This window comes from Elephas maximus, chromosome 19 (genome assembly GCF_024166365.1).
Source record: "Elephas maximus indicus isolate mEleMax1 chromosome 19, mEleMax1 primary haplotype, whole genome shotgun sequence".
In the NCBI taxonomy this organism is placed as follows: Eukaryota; Metazoa; Chordata; class Mammalia; order Proboscidea; family Elephantidae; genus Elephas; species Elephas maximus.
The window spans coordinates 57,224,239-57,244,851 of record NC_064837.1 but is presented as its reverse complement, the minus strand read 5'-3'; the positions used below and the strand labels follow the sequence as shown (position 1 = coordinate 57,244,851).

Sequence of the window (20,613 nt, the reverse complement as noted above, 5' to 3'; positions counted from 1 at the left end):
AATCCCTAGGACCTAGGCCCTTAGAAGGTCAAAAGCAAGGATATCCTGCTTTGTGTTTCTTTGCATTTTGGATCCTGGAGAACGAGGTCAATTTTGAATGGGTGAAGGGGATGGGGAACAGAAAGGGATCCTGGGTTGGTTTTATCAGTTTGTGCATTTGCCAACATGTAGTTGAATTAAAAGGATCCCTGGTGGTGCAGTGCTTAAGCACTCAGCTGCTAACCGAAAGGTCAGCAGTTCAAACTCATCAGCCTCTCTGCAGGAGAAAAGACCCACAAATGTGCTCTCGTAAAGATTAGATTAACCCAGTGCCATCAAGTTGATTCCGACTCTTAGCAACCATAAAGATTACAGCCTAGGAAACCCTGTGGGGCAGTTCTACTTTGTCATATAGGGTCACTTTGAGTCAGAATTGACTTGATGGCACACAACAGCAGCAGCGGTTGAATTAAGATAATAAGATACAGCTCCGCAATACAGACTAGAGTATGCTGCCAGAAAGATCCAGGGAAAAAATGGACTTCAGGCTCTTGTCCCAGGCCTGGCACACAGCAGATGATCAGTGAGGTTCGAGAGGAGGAGGAAGGGGATAGCCTTCTGCACCACAAACCATGAGTTTGTGCAGCCTCTTGCTGAGACACCAGTGTCCGTTTGCATCAACATTACCACGTACAACGTCATGTTCAAAATCAAGACACAGATCTCTGATGGCTGGAAGCACCATAGTTTCCTTTTTCACGTTGAGCCGAAATGAGGATCACTTTGTTGTGGTCCAAATCCTACTTGCATTCTCTTAGAAGAAAATGTTTACAGCACACTGAGGTATAGAAGAGTGCATTCTTCTGCACGTGGTCTGAGTTTTGTGTCATAGCTATAGTTGGAGAATTCTAGAGTCTTTGGACCTGTGCTTTTCCAAATCTTGCCACAAGAGCCTCTAGTAGCAGAGGTCAATAAGTTTGGGTAGGATGGATGTAGCACAGCCTCCAGGACCTGCAGACTTCTTCAGAGTCACCAGTTGTGTTTTAAAACAAAGGTAAAATTACCAGTGTACTTTATAATGCTCACATGCACTTTCAAACAAACATAATATCTAAATACCTTACCATGAAGTCCAAGTGATGCTCCAGGGGAGTTGTCCCACATTTATCCTGTGGTTGTGAGTGACTTCTGACCTGTCACCAATGGGGGTCATTCAGTTAAATTCAACAAACACACCCTAGTTTTGTGCCTACTCTGTGTGGCAGCCTGTGACTGCATTGGGGCACTGGGGATGCTGATACTAAGATGTCTAAGGCATTGTGCTTGTCCTCAAGGGCTTTGATGACTATAGGTCCAGAAGTGATCACTTTGGTAGAAACCCTGGTATTTGCAAGTTACACTCCATAAAAAGGGGAAACGTGGGTATTTATTACATGGTCGAGGATGGTCAGCCTATTAAAACATTGTGTGGCAGGAAGTCGCCACCACGCACTGTGTGACTCAGAGAATGGTGCATAGCCTGGTACTATCCAACCTTGACGTGGGGATGGGAGAGCTGTGGGGCTAGAAAAAAGCTTAGCTTAATTAAAAAATGTAGTACTTTCATGGTTGGAATGAGTATTGTGTTTCTTTTCCCCCAGGACCCAAGGAGCAAGCACAAATTTAAAATCCACACTTATGGAAGCCCCACCTTCTGTGATCATTGTGGGTCATTGCTGTACGGACTCATTCACCAAGGGATGAAATGTGACAGTAAGTAAGTTTTCTTTTCCATTAGGTGGGGAGGCTCTGTAGCTTATGCTTAGGGTTTACTGAGCACTTGAGACTCAGTAGCTTTTGAACAGCGACTCATTAATATAGAGAATTAGTCCAGATATATATCAAACTAAAAAAGCATAGAATCGTTCCATTGTTGAAGTTCTGATTTACTAAATGATTTGATTGCCTAATTATGAACCCATAAAAAGGTACCTACTTATAAATGAAATTGGCGCTGTCACTTTTTTTAGTGGTAGAAATCTTCAGTCACCGTAAAATCTAGGCTAGTCAAGCCCCAAAGCAAGCACCTTCCCCATGCACTGAAAGAAGACTCTTCCCCACCTCCAGATCCCACATTTGGTTAGACTTCAGAATAAGCAAAGCAACCATAGTCATTATCTTGCTATGTCTGTAGTTAGTGGGTAGACTGTGGAAAAATCTAGTAGGCACTCCTTAAAACTGAAACCAGAAAGAAAATAAAAACCAGGATAGCATCTACTGAAGTTCATCCATCCTGCATGTTTATGGAGAGATAAACGTTATTTCAGTCTCTTTAGAGAGAAATCCCTGAAGACCATGAGGAGGGAGACACCAGTGCTTTTCCATTCTCCTTGCTTGTAATGTATGTGTCTTCATCAAATACCACAGGGAAGGAAAAACAATTACCAAAACGCTTTGCTCTGCTGCTCCTTAAGTTATGATTCCCCAAGGTATTTATTTGTTTAAATAAGAGTCTGTGCTTTTAGGACATGAAAAGTTGATTACCAACCTTGCTTCTCTAATAGACAGGGATGAGATACGGAAATGCCATCATACTGTCATTCATTAATGACTACTATTGTGGCAGAAATATCCTACATGGAGTAAATGTAGTAAACACACATACCCAAAAGCCAAGATATGTGAACATTACAGAGTAGATGGACTGTCGTATTGTTAGCTGCCATCATCGAGTCGGCCCCCAACTCATGGCGACCCCATGCACAACGGAACAAAACGTTGCTCAGTTCTGCACCATCCCTACCATAGAAGCAGATGGGACCCTTGCGATCCCTAGGATTTTCATTGGCTGGTTTTCTGAAATAGATCACTGGACCTTTCTTCCTAGCCCATCTTAGTCTGGAAGCTCTGCTGAAATATGTTCAGCAACATGTAAACCCCTACCGACAGATGGGTGGTGACTGCATATGAAAGGCATTCTCCGGGAATCGAACCCAGGTCTCTCCCACGGAAGACAAGAGTTCTTCACTTAATGAAGTTATAGAACTTAATAGCCTAACAAAACCTCTGTGATCATTGAGGCCAGTGGCCGTCTGTGATTCAAGAAACCCTAGAATTCCAAGCATGGTTTTCAGGGGTTCTGCAAGTGCTAATTCTAAGTGCATTTATAAATATATTTTTAACTATTTTAAAAGTTGGAACAAAAATGAACACTCGAATGTGTTGCATACTCAACCTTGACCCCTCTGAGATCATACCGGAGTTGGAGCTTGCAATCAGGTTTCTCCTGCCTTGTTCATCTAGCTGCAGGGTCTGCTGAGATAGCGAGGCTAACTGTTCTATTTACATGCACTCTTCTGTGTAAATCAGGACTTTTGGATTCTGTACAACTTTAAGAAAATAGAGAAATAAATGCGATGGTGAGCCTGGTCTGAGACTTCAACTAGCATCCCCAACAGCTGCTACCAAACAGCTGTTTTGATAAAAGGGCTTTATTGGTTATCTTCGAATGTCTTTCTAATAAGTAAATGGTATAAATTTGAATTTATTAACTCAGCTTATGCTAATAAAATAACATTCACCTGGCTTGTATATTAGGATTCTGCTTTAGATTTTTGTTTGAAGACAGGGTTCCATTACGAAAAAATCTTGAAAACCACTGACCTGGACCAGTGTATTTTGTTTTGCTGTATACTTTTCCCTGGGATCCTCGGGTTTCTGAGGCCACTGCCTGTGTTCATTCCTGGAGGGAGGAGGAAAATAAGCTGGTGGTATCAGGACCCCGACCCTTAACTTCTCTAGAGAAGCTTCTTCCTGTGCCCTTCCATACCCAGCTGTCACTGAGTCGAGTCGATTCTGACTCTTGGTGACCCCATGTGTGTCAGAATAGAACAGTCCACGATAGGGTTTTCAATGGCTGATTTTTTGGAAGGAGATCTCCAGGCCTGTCTTCCAAGGTACCTCTGGGTGGACTCAAACTTGAACCCTTTCAGTAAGCAACCTAGTACATTAGCTGTTTGTACCACCCAGGGACTTGCCCTTACATAGTGTAATAGTAGTCCTAGATACAATTTCACTTGGTAAAAAAAAAAAATGTTTCAGCAAATGACTTGCCTGGGTCAACCTCTTCTTTGCACAGTAGGGAATGGAATCAGAGAGGGCAAATGAGCTTCCCAAAATATAAAAGGTGATGGAGCCAAGCCAACCCCAGTGCACTTCCATCTCCCACGCCCTCTCAGTTTCCCACATCCTTGCAAGAGGCTCTGGCATTTATTTCCTTTAAATTGAAAATTCTACCCAGGCACATGAAGATATGATTTGGCTAACACAAGTCATAAGGAGCCCTGGTGACACGGTGATTAAGAGCTTGGCCTCTAACTGAAAGGTCAGTGGTTCAAACCTACACAGCAGCTCCATGGAAGAAAAGACTTGATGATCTGATCCCATAAAGATTGCAGTCTAGGAAACCCTATGGGACAGTTCTACTGTGTCCTGTAGGGTCACCATGAGCCGAAATCAACTTGACAGCACACAACTGAAGTTACATTTATAACACAGCTTGTCAAACGTCTTTCTGTTGGACAAATCAAGGTGCATGATTTTGAACAGTTAGCATTGGAAACAGAAGCCTAAATGGAATCCACATTAGCGAGTCAGCTAATTGTTCTTGCTTCATTGGGTTCATTACCCTGCTTCCAGTGCCTCATGGTGGTAGCAAATGTACATTATTCATAATGCTTTTCAAAATTTGCTTTGCCCTGTTAAAATTGGCCGCTCGAAGTGAGACTGGCATTAATGGTCCATCTCGAAGGTTACAGAACAACCTTGTAGCATCCTACCAAGAATTTGGGAGGATTTAATGACCATCGGCCCTTCTGGAAGCCTGAAGTACAAGGACAGTAGAACTGTAACACCTACACAGAGTCTCTGTTTGCCTTCAGCGTACAGGATCCTTTTCAGGGTTTCTTTGTTTTATTTCAATAAGACTGATCTTCTTCTGTCCTCCCCCATCTATCCCACGTAATGTCAGCTAGCAAGGGGTGGCTTATCATGCCAGGCGTGTATTTGTTTTACTTGGAGTAATATTTAAATATTTGAAGTCAGGTTTAAAATATCCAACACATTCTTTTCTTAAGACGGGGGAAAAAAAAAAACAGGCAAGATACTTTAGCCTTCTTGAAAATACAGGATTAGCAGAAGAAAGAAAAACTTTATGAATTTCCTATACTCAACCCACAGCTTGTCACTTTTTCAGTGGTGAGCTGAGAAAGGCATAAAAAATTCTTGGGCAGAAAGTATCCTCTGTTTAAATCAACATATGATTTGTCTCAGTGTACATAAAATATTAATTCATCCATGCTTTGTGCCTGCTTACCTACGTGAATTTTGTAGACTGTTAAATGTTTGAAATGGTCCCAGAAGAGCAAGCAGGGATATTTTGCTTTGGTTAAGACTAGACAAATATAGTATGGGTATTTTAAGGATACTGTCACTCAGATGAAGCCAGTGCTGTAAGGGACATCTGCTCACAGTTCTTTATGTCAGCAAAAGCCTTATAGCACATTATCCAGTTAGCGGGGAGCACGTTTGCCCTTGTGGACCAAAACACTGGGGAAGCAATGGCTCACGTCCACGTGCCCGGCCTTACCCTCTGCTCTCTTGGTTCACAGCCTGCGACATGAACGTTCACAAGCAGTGTGTAATAAATGTCCCCAGCCTCTGTGGAATGGATCACACAGAGAAGAGAGGGCGAATTTACCTGAAGGCTGAAGTTGCTGATGAGAAGCTCCGCGTCACAGGTAAGGCACGTGAGCTAAGGAGCCGCTCTCTAGGTGGACATTTAAGTGAAGGTCCGGCTGACACCGAGGCAGGGTGGGGTCTGTGCCAGGCGTCCCGAGGCCTCTCAAGGGCCGTTTGCCATGGGGGACTCACCACGGTTTGCAGTCTCAGAAACTGCCTTCCATTGTCTCGGAGCTGGTCAGACTCAGAGCCACTGACTCTCGTTAACACATTGCCCAAGAGCCTGTCTGGGCACCGGCATTCCCAGATACTTGCTTACCATGTCATACAAAGTCGCATTGGGACCCTCTGACAGCATGGCCAGTGGATGCTCCACCAGGTGGCAGGAGCACAGGAAAGCCAATGAATCAAAATGGTAGTGAGTGAAACCAGGGCACAGGCAGGCTGATGGATGATTCAGATGTTTAATGGCATCGGGCTGCAATGACCTGGTAAGTCTGTCTCAGTGACAACAACCACCACAGCAGCAAATCAGCAGCCATTGGGTGCTTACTCTGTGTCAGGTAGGGTGCTAAGAGCTTTAACTGGATTAATTCGTTTAATCCTCACAATCACCCAGCCAGGGTAGCTACTGGTGTTAACCTCATTTCCAGGTGAGGAAACTGAGGCACAGAGAGATTAGTAATTTGCAGTGTCACAGAATTTGTAAGTACAGAGCCAGGATTGGAACCAAGGCATTTTGACTCCAGGACTTTGCTTCCAGTTGTCACATGTGTGCACCTCCTGTAAATATGCCCCAGCCGTGGGACTGGTATGCCTAGTCCATGGTCAGGGTGTTCCCTCCTTAGGTCTGTGTCTATGCGGGTTTGCCATAGTGGGACTTTTCCTTTGAATTTCTCGCCACGTCTTCTTTAGCGATATTGACATAATCAAGTTACCCTGGAGCCCTGTTGGCCTGGGACCCATCCTGTATCCTCATGATGACTTATCTGTCAATGGCGCACTCCATGTTAGCTTATGGTCTAACTCTCAGAAGTCAACCTAGTTTCCACTTTCTTGGGGCCCCCCCACGTACCACCCATATACTCTTTTCTTCACTAAGGTCATTCATTCTTATCTGATCAGCAAAGGTATCATGTTTCTGTTTGCATTTAGGAACTTTAAGCTATCATAAAAAAGGGAACACTGACTTTGATGTTACTTGGTTGTAGATGACAGAAAACATGATAGGGGAAATTCTGGAAAAGGTCTGTTTAAGGAAAGGAAGAAAAAACAAAAAGGAGTTACAGAGTTCCAAATGAAGCTTACTTTTGGAAACATCTTCACATTTTTTTTTTCTTTGAAAAAACCCAAAATTTTCTAGCCAAGAATTCAGGGAAATCAAAGGATTTTGAGGTGTACTAGGAGGGGCAATGCAGTTTGTCTCTGGACAACTTTATGAAACAAAGCAACTATACCTAATGGTCAGGATTGAAATATGCATAGAATTCCTGTCGTGGACGCAGAATCCCTATTGACTGTATTTTGGAGAAATTCATTTATTTTCTCAAAACCATCCCTCTTGCACCCATGCCTTTGGGTCTGTAGCTCTTACCTCCCTTTGGCTGGGCTGATGCTATTGACAGAGTCTGCTCTGCCCGGGGCCCCTCCGCCCAGAGGAAGTGGGGCTCCCCCGGGTGTGTGTGTGTGTGTGTGAGAGAGAGAGAGCTTGGTTATGACATCATAAGCCACCTTCACATTCTCGCTTTCATTTCTCTCTCTTGTCTCCTAAGGCTCTTGGATTGCTAAAGCCATTTATTGGGAAACATGGAGGTTAGGAGAAAATTACCGTAAAACATAGTATCGAAGGGGGTAAGGGATTGAGGGGTGAAAAGGAGAGTGGCTATTGGCTAGACATTTCTGTGTATTTCCTTAGCTTTATCATAACATACAAGGCACCACAGGCACCTAACAGACATCACAGGTGAATATTCAGAGCTTCACTCGATGTTCGCATGTGGTACCTCACGGCCCCACTCTAAGGCCAGAACACATGGACAGAGTTTTCAAACATTCAGCTCTAGTTAGCTACACTTCTGAATAATTAGTGTATGCACTGTGTATGCTGGACTTGCCCCCTGGCTTGTGCTGTAATAAAAGCAGCAACCCATGGTGCCACCTGAGTTTTACATTCTCTTCTCTGAGCCACAAGAGCCTTGTGGGTACACAGCTGCACAGAGGGACACAGACATCCTGGCCGGAGAAGCCCATGGCACACGAGTGGAAGAGAAAGGTCAGGTCCCAAAGAAATGGCTTGTTTCAAAAGGTTGTCCAGACCCCTCCTCACACACCTCAAATTCCTTTGTTTGACATTCCCTGGGTTGTAACCTGTGAACTTCCCACATCTCTCTTCCTGATTAAAGAATCTGCTTTTGAATAAATATTTAACACATAAATATTTGCTAAACCCACCTTCAGTACTATACTAAGTTCCTTGAGATTTTAGAGGGTCCCATCGCTCACAGGCAGCAAAGAGTGTCCTCCTCTGGCTCATGTCCTGATACTCCTCCACCGTTGCCCGGAGTGGAATCTGACTCACCACTGTAGAATTATCTTAAGGGAACACAGCCTTCATTGAGCTGTACGTAGACTTTAAGCGTGAAAGTCCACCAATAGAATGTCATGGCAACTGTCTAGGCCAAGTCTCTTGAGAAGCAGTCTAAAAATTATTGTATAAAGCTTCTGCTCTAGTAATATAAATTCAGCAAGAGTTTAATAATAATAATAGTAACTGCTGCTGCTAACCTTTATTGAGCTTCTCTCATGAAAAGGGCACTTTATAGGCACAGCGGTTAAGTGCCTGGCCGCTAACCAGAAGGTCAGCAGTTCGAATCCACCAGCCACTACTTGGAAACCCTATGGGGCAGTTGTACTCTGTCCTACAGGGTCACTATGAATCAGAATCAACTTCATGGCAAAGGGTTTGTTGGGTTTTTTTTTTTTGGTTTATAGGGTAGAAAGGGACGGAGCCAGGGCTTGAGCTCAGGTCTGAAGCCCACAAACTTGCGTACAATCCCTAAGCTATGAACCTCCCAGGACTCTCTTTTTAAATTAAAGAATCTTCTTTTGTATAAATATTAAAGCCATAAATATTAGCTAAACCCACATTCGGCTCTCCACTAGGTTCTTTGCAGTTACAGGAGGGCTAAGTGTGGAACCTACAACCGGGGGAGAAAAGAGTAACATTCAGGAGAATTAAAAAGCAATCCGAGTCCTTGTGTGATCAAGTGCTAACTTCTGTGGACTCTAAATAGTATGCCATTGGGAGGTGCTGGGGAGGGCAGGGGAAGGGAGACTGTTGAGAAGGTGGAGAGTGAAGAACTCCAGAGATATTCCAGAGGCCGAGGGGAGAGAGTGCCTATCGAGGGATTAAATGGGATATATTGGCCTGGCTTTAATGAGAGTGCAAATATAAGCAATAAACCATAACGAGCAGAGCCGATGGTCCAAAGGCAAACGATTTAGTGGAAAATGCATTTTAAACCCCAAGCTGCTGTCTTAATTGCTAGATTTAGCTCAATCTCCATTTTACCTATGCAGAACTGCTCAGGTTGAAAAGAATCCCCCCAGGAAAGTAGGAACTGTCAGCAGACTCCTGCTTTGGCATTGAAATCACCCTTTCACAACTGGAGATGAGTTTTCCTTCTAGATCAGCCCAGTATTTACGGGGAAGGCCTCCACTTTAGTGATGTATTTTTATTTTTTGCCTTTGGGCAGGGATGCTGAAGCTATCAGGATAGTCTTTTTCCCCGCCCCCCCCCCCCCGCTTCCAATATGCAATTTTAATAGGTTTCTTACATTCTCTGTGCTTTTTATTTGGTTTGGAGGAGTGGTAAAAAAAAAAAAAAAAACTTCCTTGTGGGAACCGATTTTCAATTTAATGTTGTAAGTAAATGGAAAAATATTGTATGCTTTCAAAAAAAAAAGATTTTTTTTTTACAACTGTTTCAGGAAGACATCTCCCCCACAAATAGATTATTCTGAAGAAGAGTCTCATTTTCTCAAATGTCTTGGGTTGTTAGTTTGGCCTGGAGATTGGAGTTTTGAAACAGGTTTCTGTAGTGAAGGGAGGGCTTCCTCCAAGATCTGAAGCTCCTGGAAGTACAGGGATCCCACCCACCAGTGAGACTCACCATCCAGGTATTAAAACAATAATGCTCGCTCTCTGTGCTCTTCCACCTTGTAATAGCATATTTGCTACAAAATCATGGTAATGAGGCTTGGCTTTTGTATAACGATCAGTCATTCTTTGATTCATCCACTCGATAAATTTTATTGAGCCTGGGTCAGGCTCTCTGCCAAGAACTGGGGATGCCAGGTAATTAAGATGTGAGCCTTATCATGGAGTGCATGGTCTTTGGGGAAGTGAAGACATGAAAATATTTACAGGGCAGTGTGCTAAGGAAACCTGGTGTCGTGGTAGTTAAGCTCTTGGCTGCTAACCAAAAGGTCTGCGGTTCGAACCCACCAGCTGCTCCATGGTAGAAAGATGTGGCAATCTGCTTCTGTAAAGATTACAGCTTTGGAAACCCAATGAGGCAGTTCCACTCTGTCCTATAGAGTCACTTTGAGTTGGAATCTACTCAGTGGCAATGGGTACAGGTGCTAAGTGCCTTTAAGAACAGTGGGAGCTTGGGAGAAGGGTACCTCAGCAGGCCCAAGGAAGCTGCAGGCGGGTCACAAAGATGGTGGAGCTGGGAGGACAATGGGCTGGGGGGTTTGGGCAAAGCTGCAGAGGCATGAAAGGGCACGGTGTATTCAGGAAGCCCAACACAGCTCTGGATGTGGGGAATTTCAAGTGTGAGGTGGGGAGGGCTGGACGGAAATTCTTTTCTTTCCGTGTCCAAGGAATTAGGGCTCTGCTCATCTCAGTCTACAGACTGCATGATCCATAGGAGGCATGTCGTAGAGGCTCCGAGTTGTATACTTATTATTCAAACAGGAGGATTTTAGGTTCCAAGTGGCTATGTTTCCAACAAGGATGGAGGATCAGTCAGGATGTCACCCAGAGGTACACAGTGACCACAGTTTTCTTTGCCAGTGCTGGGGTGGTACTTGGAGACTAACAACCTTTCATCCTATGGTTTTAGCATCCATTGATGAGCCTTGATCAATTATTACGTTGATGGTTGCAAAATATTGATTTCCTAATTCTGTAATGCTGCCTAAGGAGCTCTGGTGGTACAGTGGTTAAGCACTTGGCTGCTAATCAAAACGTTGGTGGTTCGAACCTACCAGCTGCTCCACTTGAGAAAGGTATTGCAGTCTGCTTCCGTAAAGATTACAGCCATGGGAACCCTATGGGGCAGTTCTCCTCTGTCCTGTAGGGATGCATACGTCGGAATCCATTCGACAGCAGTGGATTTGAATCCCTTCTAAGTTCATTAGCTGACTTTCTTTTCAAAGAGCTTTCCCTTTATCTTTCCCCTAATTGTTTTTTTGTTTGTTTGTTTTAAGTATCAACTCGGTCTCCCTGATTTTTTTTATTGTCATTTTTCTTATGTTCAGACTATCCCAAATATGGCCAGTAGGTGCTCTTCAGACTGGTTCTTGTGTCCTTTGGACGTGACCCATGATTTTGGGGACACTTTCTTTTCTTTCTGGAACAAAATGGCTCACTATGTACTTCAGTCATTTCTCCAAGGAGCCCAGTTCCTTTAAGGGGAGAATAGTATTTCGAAACCAAGATCTAGGTGCTAGCAGTGCTCATTGCTCCGAAGGTTACTGTTTCCAAGCTCTTTCAGCCAACAGAGGTAGGAATATTTTTTAAATGTCTTCATGCTGATACTTCCAGTTCCCGTCCTAACCCAGGTTCTCCCCTCACCTTTCCCCAGTTCATATTTGTTCTTCCTTCTCACACAGTCTGTGAGTCGCAATCGACTCAACGGCAGCGGGTTTGGTTTTCTCACAGAGTAGGGCTCCTAATAACAGCCGTATGTTTACTCATTTGCTCTGCGGAAGAGTTTCAGAATTCCTATGCCAGTACCTCTACCAGGAACAAGCCTACTAACTAAAGTTTAAGGTTTTTTGCAGTTTTTAAATTTTATTTTATTTATTTACGATGGCAGTATACATAACCAAACATACATCTATTGACAATTGTACGTGTACAGTTCAATGACATTGGTTACAAACTTCACATTGTGTCACCAGCCTCACCATCTCTGCCCACATTGTTTCATCACCATCAGGTTAGACTCTGTGCCCCCTCAAAGTTCCCATCTGTGTTTCAGATTCACTGTTGTCAGTATGAACTGATATAGATGCTTCTTTATAAGAGCACAATGCTCAAGGCCAACATTCTTTTTTGTGTGTGTTTTAAGTGAAAGTTTACAAATCAAGTCAGTCTCTCATATAAAAATTTATATACACCTTGCTATATACTCCTAGGTGCTCTTCCCCTAATAAGACAGCGCACTCCTTCTCTCCACCCTCTATTTTCATGTCCATCCGGCCAGCTTCTGACCCCTTCTCCCCTGTCATCTCCCTTCCAGACAGGAGCTGCCCACATAGTCTCATGTGTCTACTTGATCCAAGAAGCTTGCTCTTCACCAATATCATTTTCTATCTCATAGTCCAGCCCAATCCCTGTCTGAAGAGTTGAAGGCCAACATTCTTTATTAATTAACTTTTATTGCAATTTTTTAATCCTTAGGCTATATCCCACTAAGGGTATAAAGTCAGTATACACTTACTTGAATTAAATGTTTTCCTGTGTAGTTATATTATCGATTTGGCAAACGCTGCCTTAACCAAGTGATCAAACTGAAATTCACCAAAAATATAACAGTCTGAAAGGATGTACCTCCTGGTGTGATGTAGTAGAAAGTACACGGTATCACCAGTCAAGTATTCTTGCCAAATATTTTAACCTGAATCTAATCATGAGGGGATAAAATCAGACAAATCCAGATACCAGGACATTCCCCAAGATAACTGGCCTGGACTTTTCCCAAATGTCAGTGTCATGAAAAACAAAAACAGTCAAGGGGACTGTTCTTGATTAAAGGACACTAAAGAGATATGGCAGCCAAATGCATACATGACTGGGTCCTGGATCCAAAATAAATAAAACAAATAGCTATAATGAACATTTGGGGACAGTTCTGTATCTGGGCTGATAAGATTGTTATGTCAGTATTAAACTCCTTGGTGATAATGGTTTTGTGTTTATGGGAAGGAATGCTGGAATATTTAAGAGATAGTACCTTACTTCCAAATGGTTCAGCATAAACAAAAAAAAAAAAAAGTAAGAGAAAGTCCGTGTGGCAAGAAGTTAATAATTAGTGCATCTAGGTGAAGTGTATATGGGTGTCCATGCACTATTCTTTCAAGTTCACTGTTGGTTTGAAATTTTTCAAGATAAAAATTTGGGAGTGATAGCTATCTCTGGAGCTTTTGTTCTGGCCTGTCTACCACTTAAATGCCCGCCTGTAAAGATCACTCTTGGCTGGAACGAAGCCACCGTGTTAACCAGCCATCAGAGAGCCTCGGCTATTCAGCTTCCCTCTGTGGGTTCTCACGCTCTGGTGACCCTCATGTCATCCCTCAGATGCCTCTGTGCTCAACCAGCAGTGCCCATTTCCTTTACTGGACAGCCAACCAGAGTGACCCAAACATCAGCATTTCTTTGTGGCTGTGCACTGAAGCTCGCCCCTGAAGCAGGATTTATAAAGGGCGCTCACCTGGCCTCCAGCTTCAGCTGATGCAGGTTATTCCTTAGAGCCACCTGGGGCTGGCTGCGTGAACTTGAGATTACACACTCTGCCAGGGGCACGTGCCTGACAGTGCAGGTGCTGCCCAGGCTGGGGAACCAATCGTGCGTCCTCTGGGACTGTGTACGTGATGCCAATTTTCCAAATAGCCCAAGGAGAAAAGAAAAGCAACCAGAATTAAATAGCTAAAGGAGTCATGAACAGGTATGTATCTGTGTGTGTAGAAGAAGTTGTGGGCACAGTATATAGGCAAAACTTTTCTTCTTGCCACATCCTTAAGATAGTGGAAGGGTGAGCCATTCATGCTCCGCACCTGCCTCCCCTTGGGTACCACTTTTTTCTATCCTAGGGTTTCCCATGCCTGCTTCAAAGAAACCAGCCTGACCTTTATGTTAACTTCTATTTCAAGCAGGCTTCCATCTCTTTAAAAAAATTAATGAAAAGAATAGGGACAATGAGAGTAATGTTCACAAGCTTTATGACCCTCACAAAAATGAGAAATTATTTCATTAGTTAGCAGCCCTGGTGGCACAATGGTTAAGCACTCGGCTGCTAATCGAAAGGTTGGCAGTTTGAACCTACCCAGCACGTCCTCAGGAGGAAGGCCTGGTGATCTGCTCCTGTAAAGATTAAAAATCAGCCTAAAAAACCCTATGGAGCAGTTTATCCTGTCATATGGAGTCACTATGAGTCAAAAATAGACTCGACGGCATCTAACAACAACACTTTATTAGTTTGGACTTAAATACTGGTAAACCCCTTGCTATAACTGCAATTCATGGTGAAGTGTATGACGTGTGCGAAGGCTTTGTCTCCAGGTGTTTCGTGAATCCATTAACATCAGAGTCCATTGATTCTTAGAGCCATAGGGGTCATCGCATCTCCTTCTCTGTGGAGACATAAACAGAAGCATGGTTTCTGTCCTTTTGTAGGTGGGGAAGTAAGAATGAGAAGTCCAGTGTCTTCCTCATGGCCACAGAGAGGACCACTCCATGGTCCTATTAAGCTCAAGAAGTAGGTGTGGCATCTGGCCAGTGGCCCTTCATCTCCCACGACCTGTCTCATGGTGCTGTGATGGCCTCTTGCCTTTTGCAGATGGGAATGCAAATAGGTAGTTAGCTAGTGAGAAGGGAAGGCACAGATGCAGAAAAGCCAAACCAGAGAAGCTGGTGGTGTTTATTGCATGCCTAGGTCCTGTGCAGACAGAAACCAGCATTGAGAAGCACCTTGCATATACCAGGCCCTGATTTGCTGCATTCCTACATAACCTTTCATCTCAGCAATGCTTTAAGAGAAATGCTATTGTCATCATCATTTTGTTGTAACTCAGGAAACTGAGGCTCAGCGAGGTCCAGTAACCTCCCCAGGTCATACAGCTGCTAAGTGGGAGACCCTCTACCTCCAGGGCCCAGGCATGCCCTTCCCACCCTGATACAGCTGACTCTTGGCTCTTGCAAGAAAAGATCATGTACCAGCTCACAGCCCTTTCCTTTTAGTGCAGACATGGTCCACTCAGTTGCCAAAGCATTTTCCATTTTGTGTTTCTAGCCTGCAGTTAAGGAGCCCAGGTAGCTCAGTGGTTAAGTGCTCAGCTGCTAGCTGAAAGGTGTGGCAGTCTGCTTCCATAAAGATTACAGCCTTAGAAATCCCATGGCGCAGTTCCACTCCTTCCTATAGCGTCACTGTGAGTTGGAATTGACTCAATGACACTGCAATTCTGGATCCTGTGATTAATAGTCGAGGCTACTTCCTGATGGTTCTGTGACACCTGTAATTACTGCAGCGTTGTTGGCACCATTGAGGGTGAGGGTCTGTTTTCATTTGCCCAGAGCTTCCATGTTCCAGAGTTTAGATAATGGCTGGAAGTATAAATGGCGGTCGAGAATCTGGCTGGAATCTTCCCTGCCTTAAAGTGAAGAATTAAAATGGACAAGGGAAATGGAAAATAATGTCCCTTGAGAACACGCTGTGATGGTCTATGAGTAGGCTGGACATGCCACCTGACTGCCGTCCCTTCTCAGCCTGGTATTGCTGGCTTTTCCTTGCTGGCCTTGCTTCTTTCCCATGAGAGACTCATAGTGCCCTCACTCAAGAGTACTTCTTTTGAAGAAATCACCTCCAGCAGTCACCTGTCTTCAGGTGGCCGGTGCTTAACATCTGTGCATGTCCTTTGCAAAAGAAAACAGGACCTGCCTCTAAGCTAAAGATACACACAGTGTGCTTGTATAGAATGTGCTTGTCAAGAAGGCCTGCATGTTGCTTTTTGCTCCATCCCAGTGCATATGCTTCTAGGTAATGACAGACATGGTTTCAGCGGATTTAATTATTCCTTGATTTGCACATCCCCTAAAAGTCGACTGTCATATGTCTGTGTGACCCCCTTCTACAGCCGGTACCTTGCCTACCTCCCCACTCTCAGCTCTTACACCCCTTTTCCTTTTGCACTCTGCGTTCCAATTGTAAGAAAAGCTTCAGGCAGTTCCCCCAACGTGGCAGGCTGTGTCCTGCCTCCACACCTTTGCTTATGCAGTTTTCCCTGCTGGAAGGCCTGCCTCTCAGGAATACCTGCTTAAGGTTCAGCCCCAGTCACCTTTATGAAGCCTTTCCTAATGTTGTATCCCTGCCTAAAATTGACCACTTCCCCTGCAAGTCCTCAGACACTGTGTTCTAACATTTATAGTGTGATTGTATTTACATGTTTATTTACATGTTGGTCGTCTTCTACTAGGGAGTGCCTGAGTGGTGCAAACAGTTAATGTGCTCAGCTGCTAACTAAAAGGTTGTTAGTTTGAGTCCGCTCAGAGGCTCTTGGGAAGAAAGGCCTAGCAATCTAGTTCTAGGAAAAAAAAAAAAAAAAATCAGCCATTGAAAACCCTGTGGAGCAAATTGGGAAAACGCAGAACAGAATTTCAATTTCTCCTGGACTCTAGACTTTCTGGAGCCACAGAGGCTGGAGGAATCCCCGAAACTGGTGCCCTGAGATAATCTTTAAACCTTAAACCAAAAACATCCCCTGAGGTCTTCTTAAAACTAGTTAATAGATTAGCTTATGTAACTAATAAAAAATGCCTGCCTTGAGCATTATGCTCTCTCAAGAACTATCTATATGGGATCAAAGTGACAACAGCAACTCGAAAGATTGAACAGGAACCTTAGGGGGCAGTGAGTTTATGTTAATGGAGGAGGAACAACTCAGAAAAGGAGGCTGAGAATGGTTGCACAACTTGAATAATGTAATCAGTATCACTGAGTTGTACATGTGGAAACTGTTGGATTGGTGTCTGTTTTGCTGTGTATTCGACGGCACTGGGTTTTTTTATTCTTAAAAACAACAAAATAAATAAAATTTAAAAGAAAAGAAGACCCATGGAGTACAGTTCTGCTCTGGCATACCCCGGGCTCACCATACATGAGTCAGAGTTAGCTGGTACTGATTCTCCCTCTCCTAGACCATAAGCCCTCTCAGGGTATCTTCTGATGGTGTCTTACCTTCTGCATGCAGCCCAGTGCCTAGACATTGGCTTTAATATATGTTTCCTAAGTAAATTTAAATAATGATAATAAAGGAAGCATCCAGTAGTCATAGCATAAAAAAATGCACCCAGGTTTATACTGTGCCCCTGCATCCCAAATCCAAGCGACTCTTTCCTTTTTAGCCCTGTGTTCCAATCAAGTTAAAATGATCCTGTTTTAGCCTAATTGACAAAGCCACGTGACTTCTGGGATCCTTTAGAGAAACTTAAATTGGTCAAGAAAAAGACCGCATCTTCTCAAAGAGACTTGTCATTATTTACATCCTGGCTGGGGTACCTCGTCCTGACTTATTCGAGGCACAGATAAATGTCAGATGTGTACTAACTAGCAGCGTACCCTCCTACAGATTGTTTTCCATGCGTAGTTCTCTCGGCAGCAGTTCCAGCATGGCTTTCTCGCTGGGTGCTTAGTCACTGGCTGTCCGTGGGAAGCAGTGAGAGATCAGGGCTAAGGGCGAAGGATCGTCTGTATTATCCCCGGTATCACCTCCTTCATGCGTGTTTGCCCTTGCCGTAAAACACCCTGATGTCCAGGTTCAAAGTTGCAATGGCTTCCCTTTCTCCTGTTTAAGATGTTCCCAGGTTCCGGATTCTTTACAGGCTCTTCTGCCATTTATTCAGTTCCACTCCGGTGACTTCTGCCACAAAGAAGCACTCTTAAAGATGGGCTTTGAATGCCTGCCTCCCTGGGAAGAGGAGAAACAAATTATTTCTGGGGCTTCTTTCAAGATTACCCCATTAACATACAGGGACAGTGACATTGACAGAGCAGGTCATTCTTGTGCAGGCTTTTAATTGCTTCTAATTATAGAATTATCATTAAAGCACAAGATTAATTGCCATGAAATTATTGCAAGAAACTTGATCTTCTTCTAGAAAGTCAGTGCATTAGCCAAGCAAGGAATCTCTTAGAAGTTTGCAGAGGATGTCTTTTCGATCACTTCAGGTGAACCTTCCTTTTAATACTTTGTTAGAGGGGAAAGTGTGGGAGGTGTTAAGGCGATCAAGATGGAAGATAAAATGAATAGCAGATAAATTTCCCATTTGGTCCCCACCAAAAGGTGGAAAAGTTGAACAGTGTTTAGGGATTGTTTGGTACCCCAATGGAAATGTCCCAAATAAATGCAAAGATTTTTATGGCTAAGAGTTGTCACCACAAAGTTAAAGGTGGGAGATGTTCTCTCATGGTCCCTTCTAACATTAAGTTCCTCTGATATCCCAGTTTCATCTTTCAACTGTTTTATAAAGGAGCCTCCAGAGAATGTGTGTACGTGTGCACCTGATTATTGGAATTGAAATGGTGCAGAGAAGCAGCAGACTAAATGTTCCTCTCAGCCTCTAGGCATTTCCACTTGGAAAGAATGCAGCTTTCCTGAGAGCATCCGAAATCAGTTAGCTCCTGGGGTTGTTCTAAAATATCCCTTTTGAATAGAGTGGGAATGGCACCTGCGGGAAGCTCTGCAGTGGAGCCGCCCCCACCAGGGACTTTCTTTACAGAGAAGAACCATAGCCCTACTTTACCACCTGTTCTTCTTTGTAATTAATGCAAGGTTTGTGGTTAATTAAAGACAGTCAGGGTCCCTTTTAAAACCAAGGCAGACATTTTTTTCCCCCTAGAATAATAACGAGAACAGATGCAAGGCAAACTTCCCACAAAAGTTTCCGAGTTTGGGGTGCTTCGTGGGGGAAGGTTGGTTCACCAGCTCAGATCCACTGGCGGCAGAGAATATAATCAGGAAAAATACCTGCTTCCCTGAACACGAAGTGGGGAGGTGGGGAGAGGAGAGTTCTCATTCTGGAAAATACTACACGGACATCACTTTCTCTTTTTTAAGTCACGCTGCCTGAAGCCAGCCACTGCTAGGGGTGGGAGGTGCAGGGCATGGGGGCATATTTCTCTGGCTGTACGTTGGGGCTCTCATTTCACAGGCTGCCTGGGTGAATACCCACGGAAGAACTCTTGCGGGTAAACAGCTGCCCAGAAAGCCAGAAGGGACAGTGTGTGCGCATTACAAGTTGCAAACAGCACACTGCAGCCTCATTAACCACTTGCCGCAGAGTCGATTCCAACTCATGGTGACCCCATGTGTGCTAGAGAGTAGAAATGTGCTCTGTCGGGTTTTCAGTGGCTGAATTTTCAGAAGTAGATCGCCAGGCCTTTATTCCAAGGTATCTCTGGGTAGACTTGAACGTCTGGCCTTTTGGTTAGCGGCCAAGCACATTAACTGTGTGCACCCCCCAGGGAGTCCACAGCCTCATTACTTCTTACTAATTTACAACTACTCCGAATGGTTCTGAAGCCTACTTCAGCCCCCACTCCACCCTCCCAGCCCCAGGGAGCAACAATATTATCCTCGGAACTTCTGGCTTCTGAAAAAAGAAAAAAAACTGGCTTCTGAAGGATACATTAAATGACTTCAGCACACGTTAAATGACTAACGCTCTATGAAGAAGAGATACAGGGGGCTTCTGCTTAGATCATAAAAGTGACCTGGTTAATCAGAAAAGAGCAGGAGTGGCAATATTAATTTCTGACAAAATAGACTTTAAAGTTAAATCCATCAGAAAGGATAAGGAGGGACACTGTATAATGATTAAAGGGACAATACACCAAGAAGATATAACCGTATTAAATATTTATGCACCCAATGACAGGGCTGCAAGATACATAAAACAAACTCTATCAGCATTGAAAAGTGAGATAGACAGCTCCACAGTAATAGTAGGAGACTTCAACACACCACTTTCGGTGAAGGACAGGACATCCAGAAAGCAGCTCAATAAAGACACGGAAGATCTAAATGCCACAATCAACCAACTTGACCTCATAGACATATATAGAACACTCCACCCAACAGCAACCAACTATACTTTCTTTTCTAGTGCACATGGAACATTCTCTAGAATAGACCACATATTAGGTCATAAAGCAAGCCTTAGCAGAATCCAAAACATTGAAATATTACAAAGCATCTTCTCTGACCGTAAGGCCATAAAAGTGGAAATCAGTAACAGGAAAAGCAGGGAAAAGAAATCAAACGCTTGGAAACTGAACAATACCCTGCTCAAAAAAGACTGGATCATGGAAGACATTAAGGATGGAATAAAGAAATTCATAGAATCCAATGAGAATGAAAACAGTTCTTATCAGAACCTTTGGGACACAGCAAAAGCGGTGCTCAGAGGCCAATTTATATCAATAAATGCACACATCCAAAAAGAATAAAGGGCCAAAATCAAAGAATTATCCCTACAACTTGAACAAATAGAAAGAGAGCAACAAAAGAAACCCTCAGGCACCGGAAGAAAACAAATAATAAAAATTAGAGCTGAACTAAATGAAATAAAAAAAAATAGAAAACAGAAAAACAATTGAAAGAATTAACCAGAAGAAAAGCTGGTTTTTTGAAAAAATCAACAAAATTGATAAACCACTGGCCAAACTGACAAAAGAAAAACAGGAGAGGAAGCAAATAACCCAAATAAGAAATGAGATGGACGATATTACAACAGACCCAACTGAAATTAAAACAATCATATCAGATTACTATGAAAAACTATACTCAAACAAATTTGAAAACCTAGAAGAAATGGGTAAATTCCTAGAAACACACTACCTACCTAAACTA

At 43.5% G+C, this 20,613-nt stretch overlaps 1 protein-coding gene across 1 annotated transcript in view; it reads left to right on the top strand.

The window, feature by feature from the left end:
• The window catches only part of PRKCA (protein kinase C alpha), a 483,515-nt gene that overhangs the window by 333,079 nt on the left and 129,823 nt on the right, over positions 1-20,613 (top strand). The window contains exons 4-5 of the mRNA XM_049861275.1: positions 1,620-1,731; positions 5,628-5,756. Of these exons, the coding sequence (XP_049717232.1) occupies positions 1,620-1,731; positions 5,628-5,756 (241 nt within the window). The remainder of the gene's footprint in view (positions 1-1,619; positions 1,732-5,627; positions 5,757-20,613) is intronic.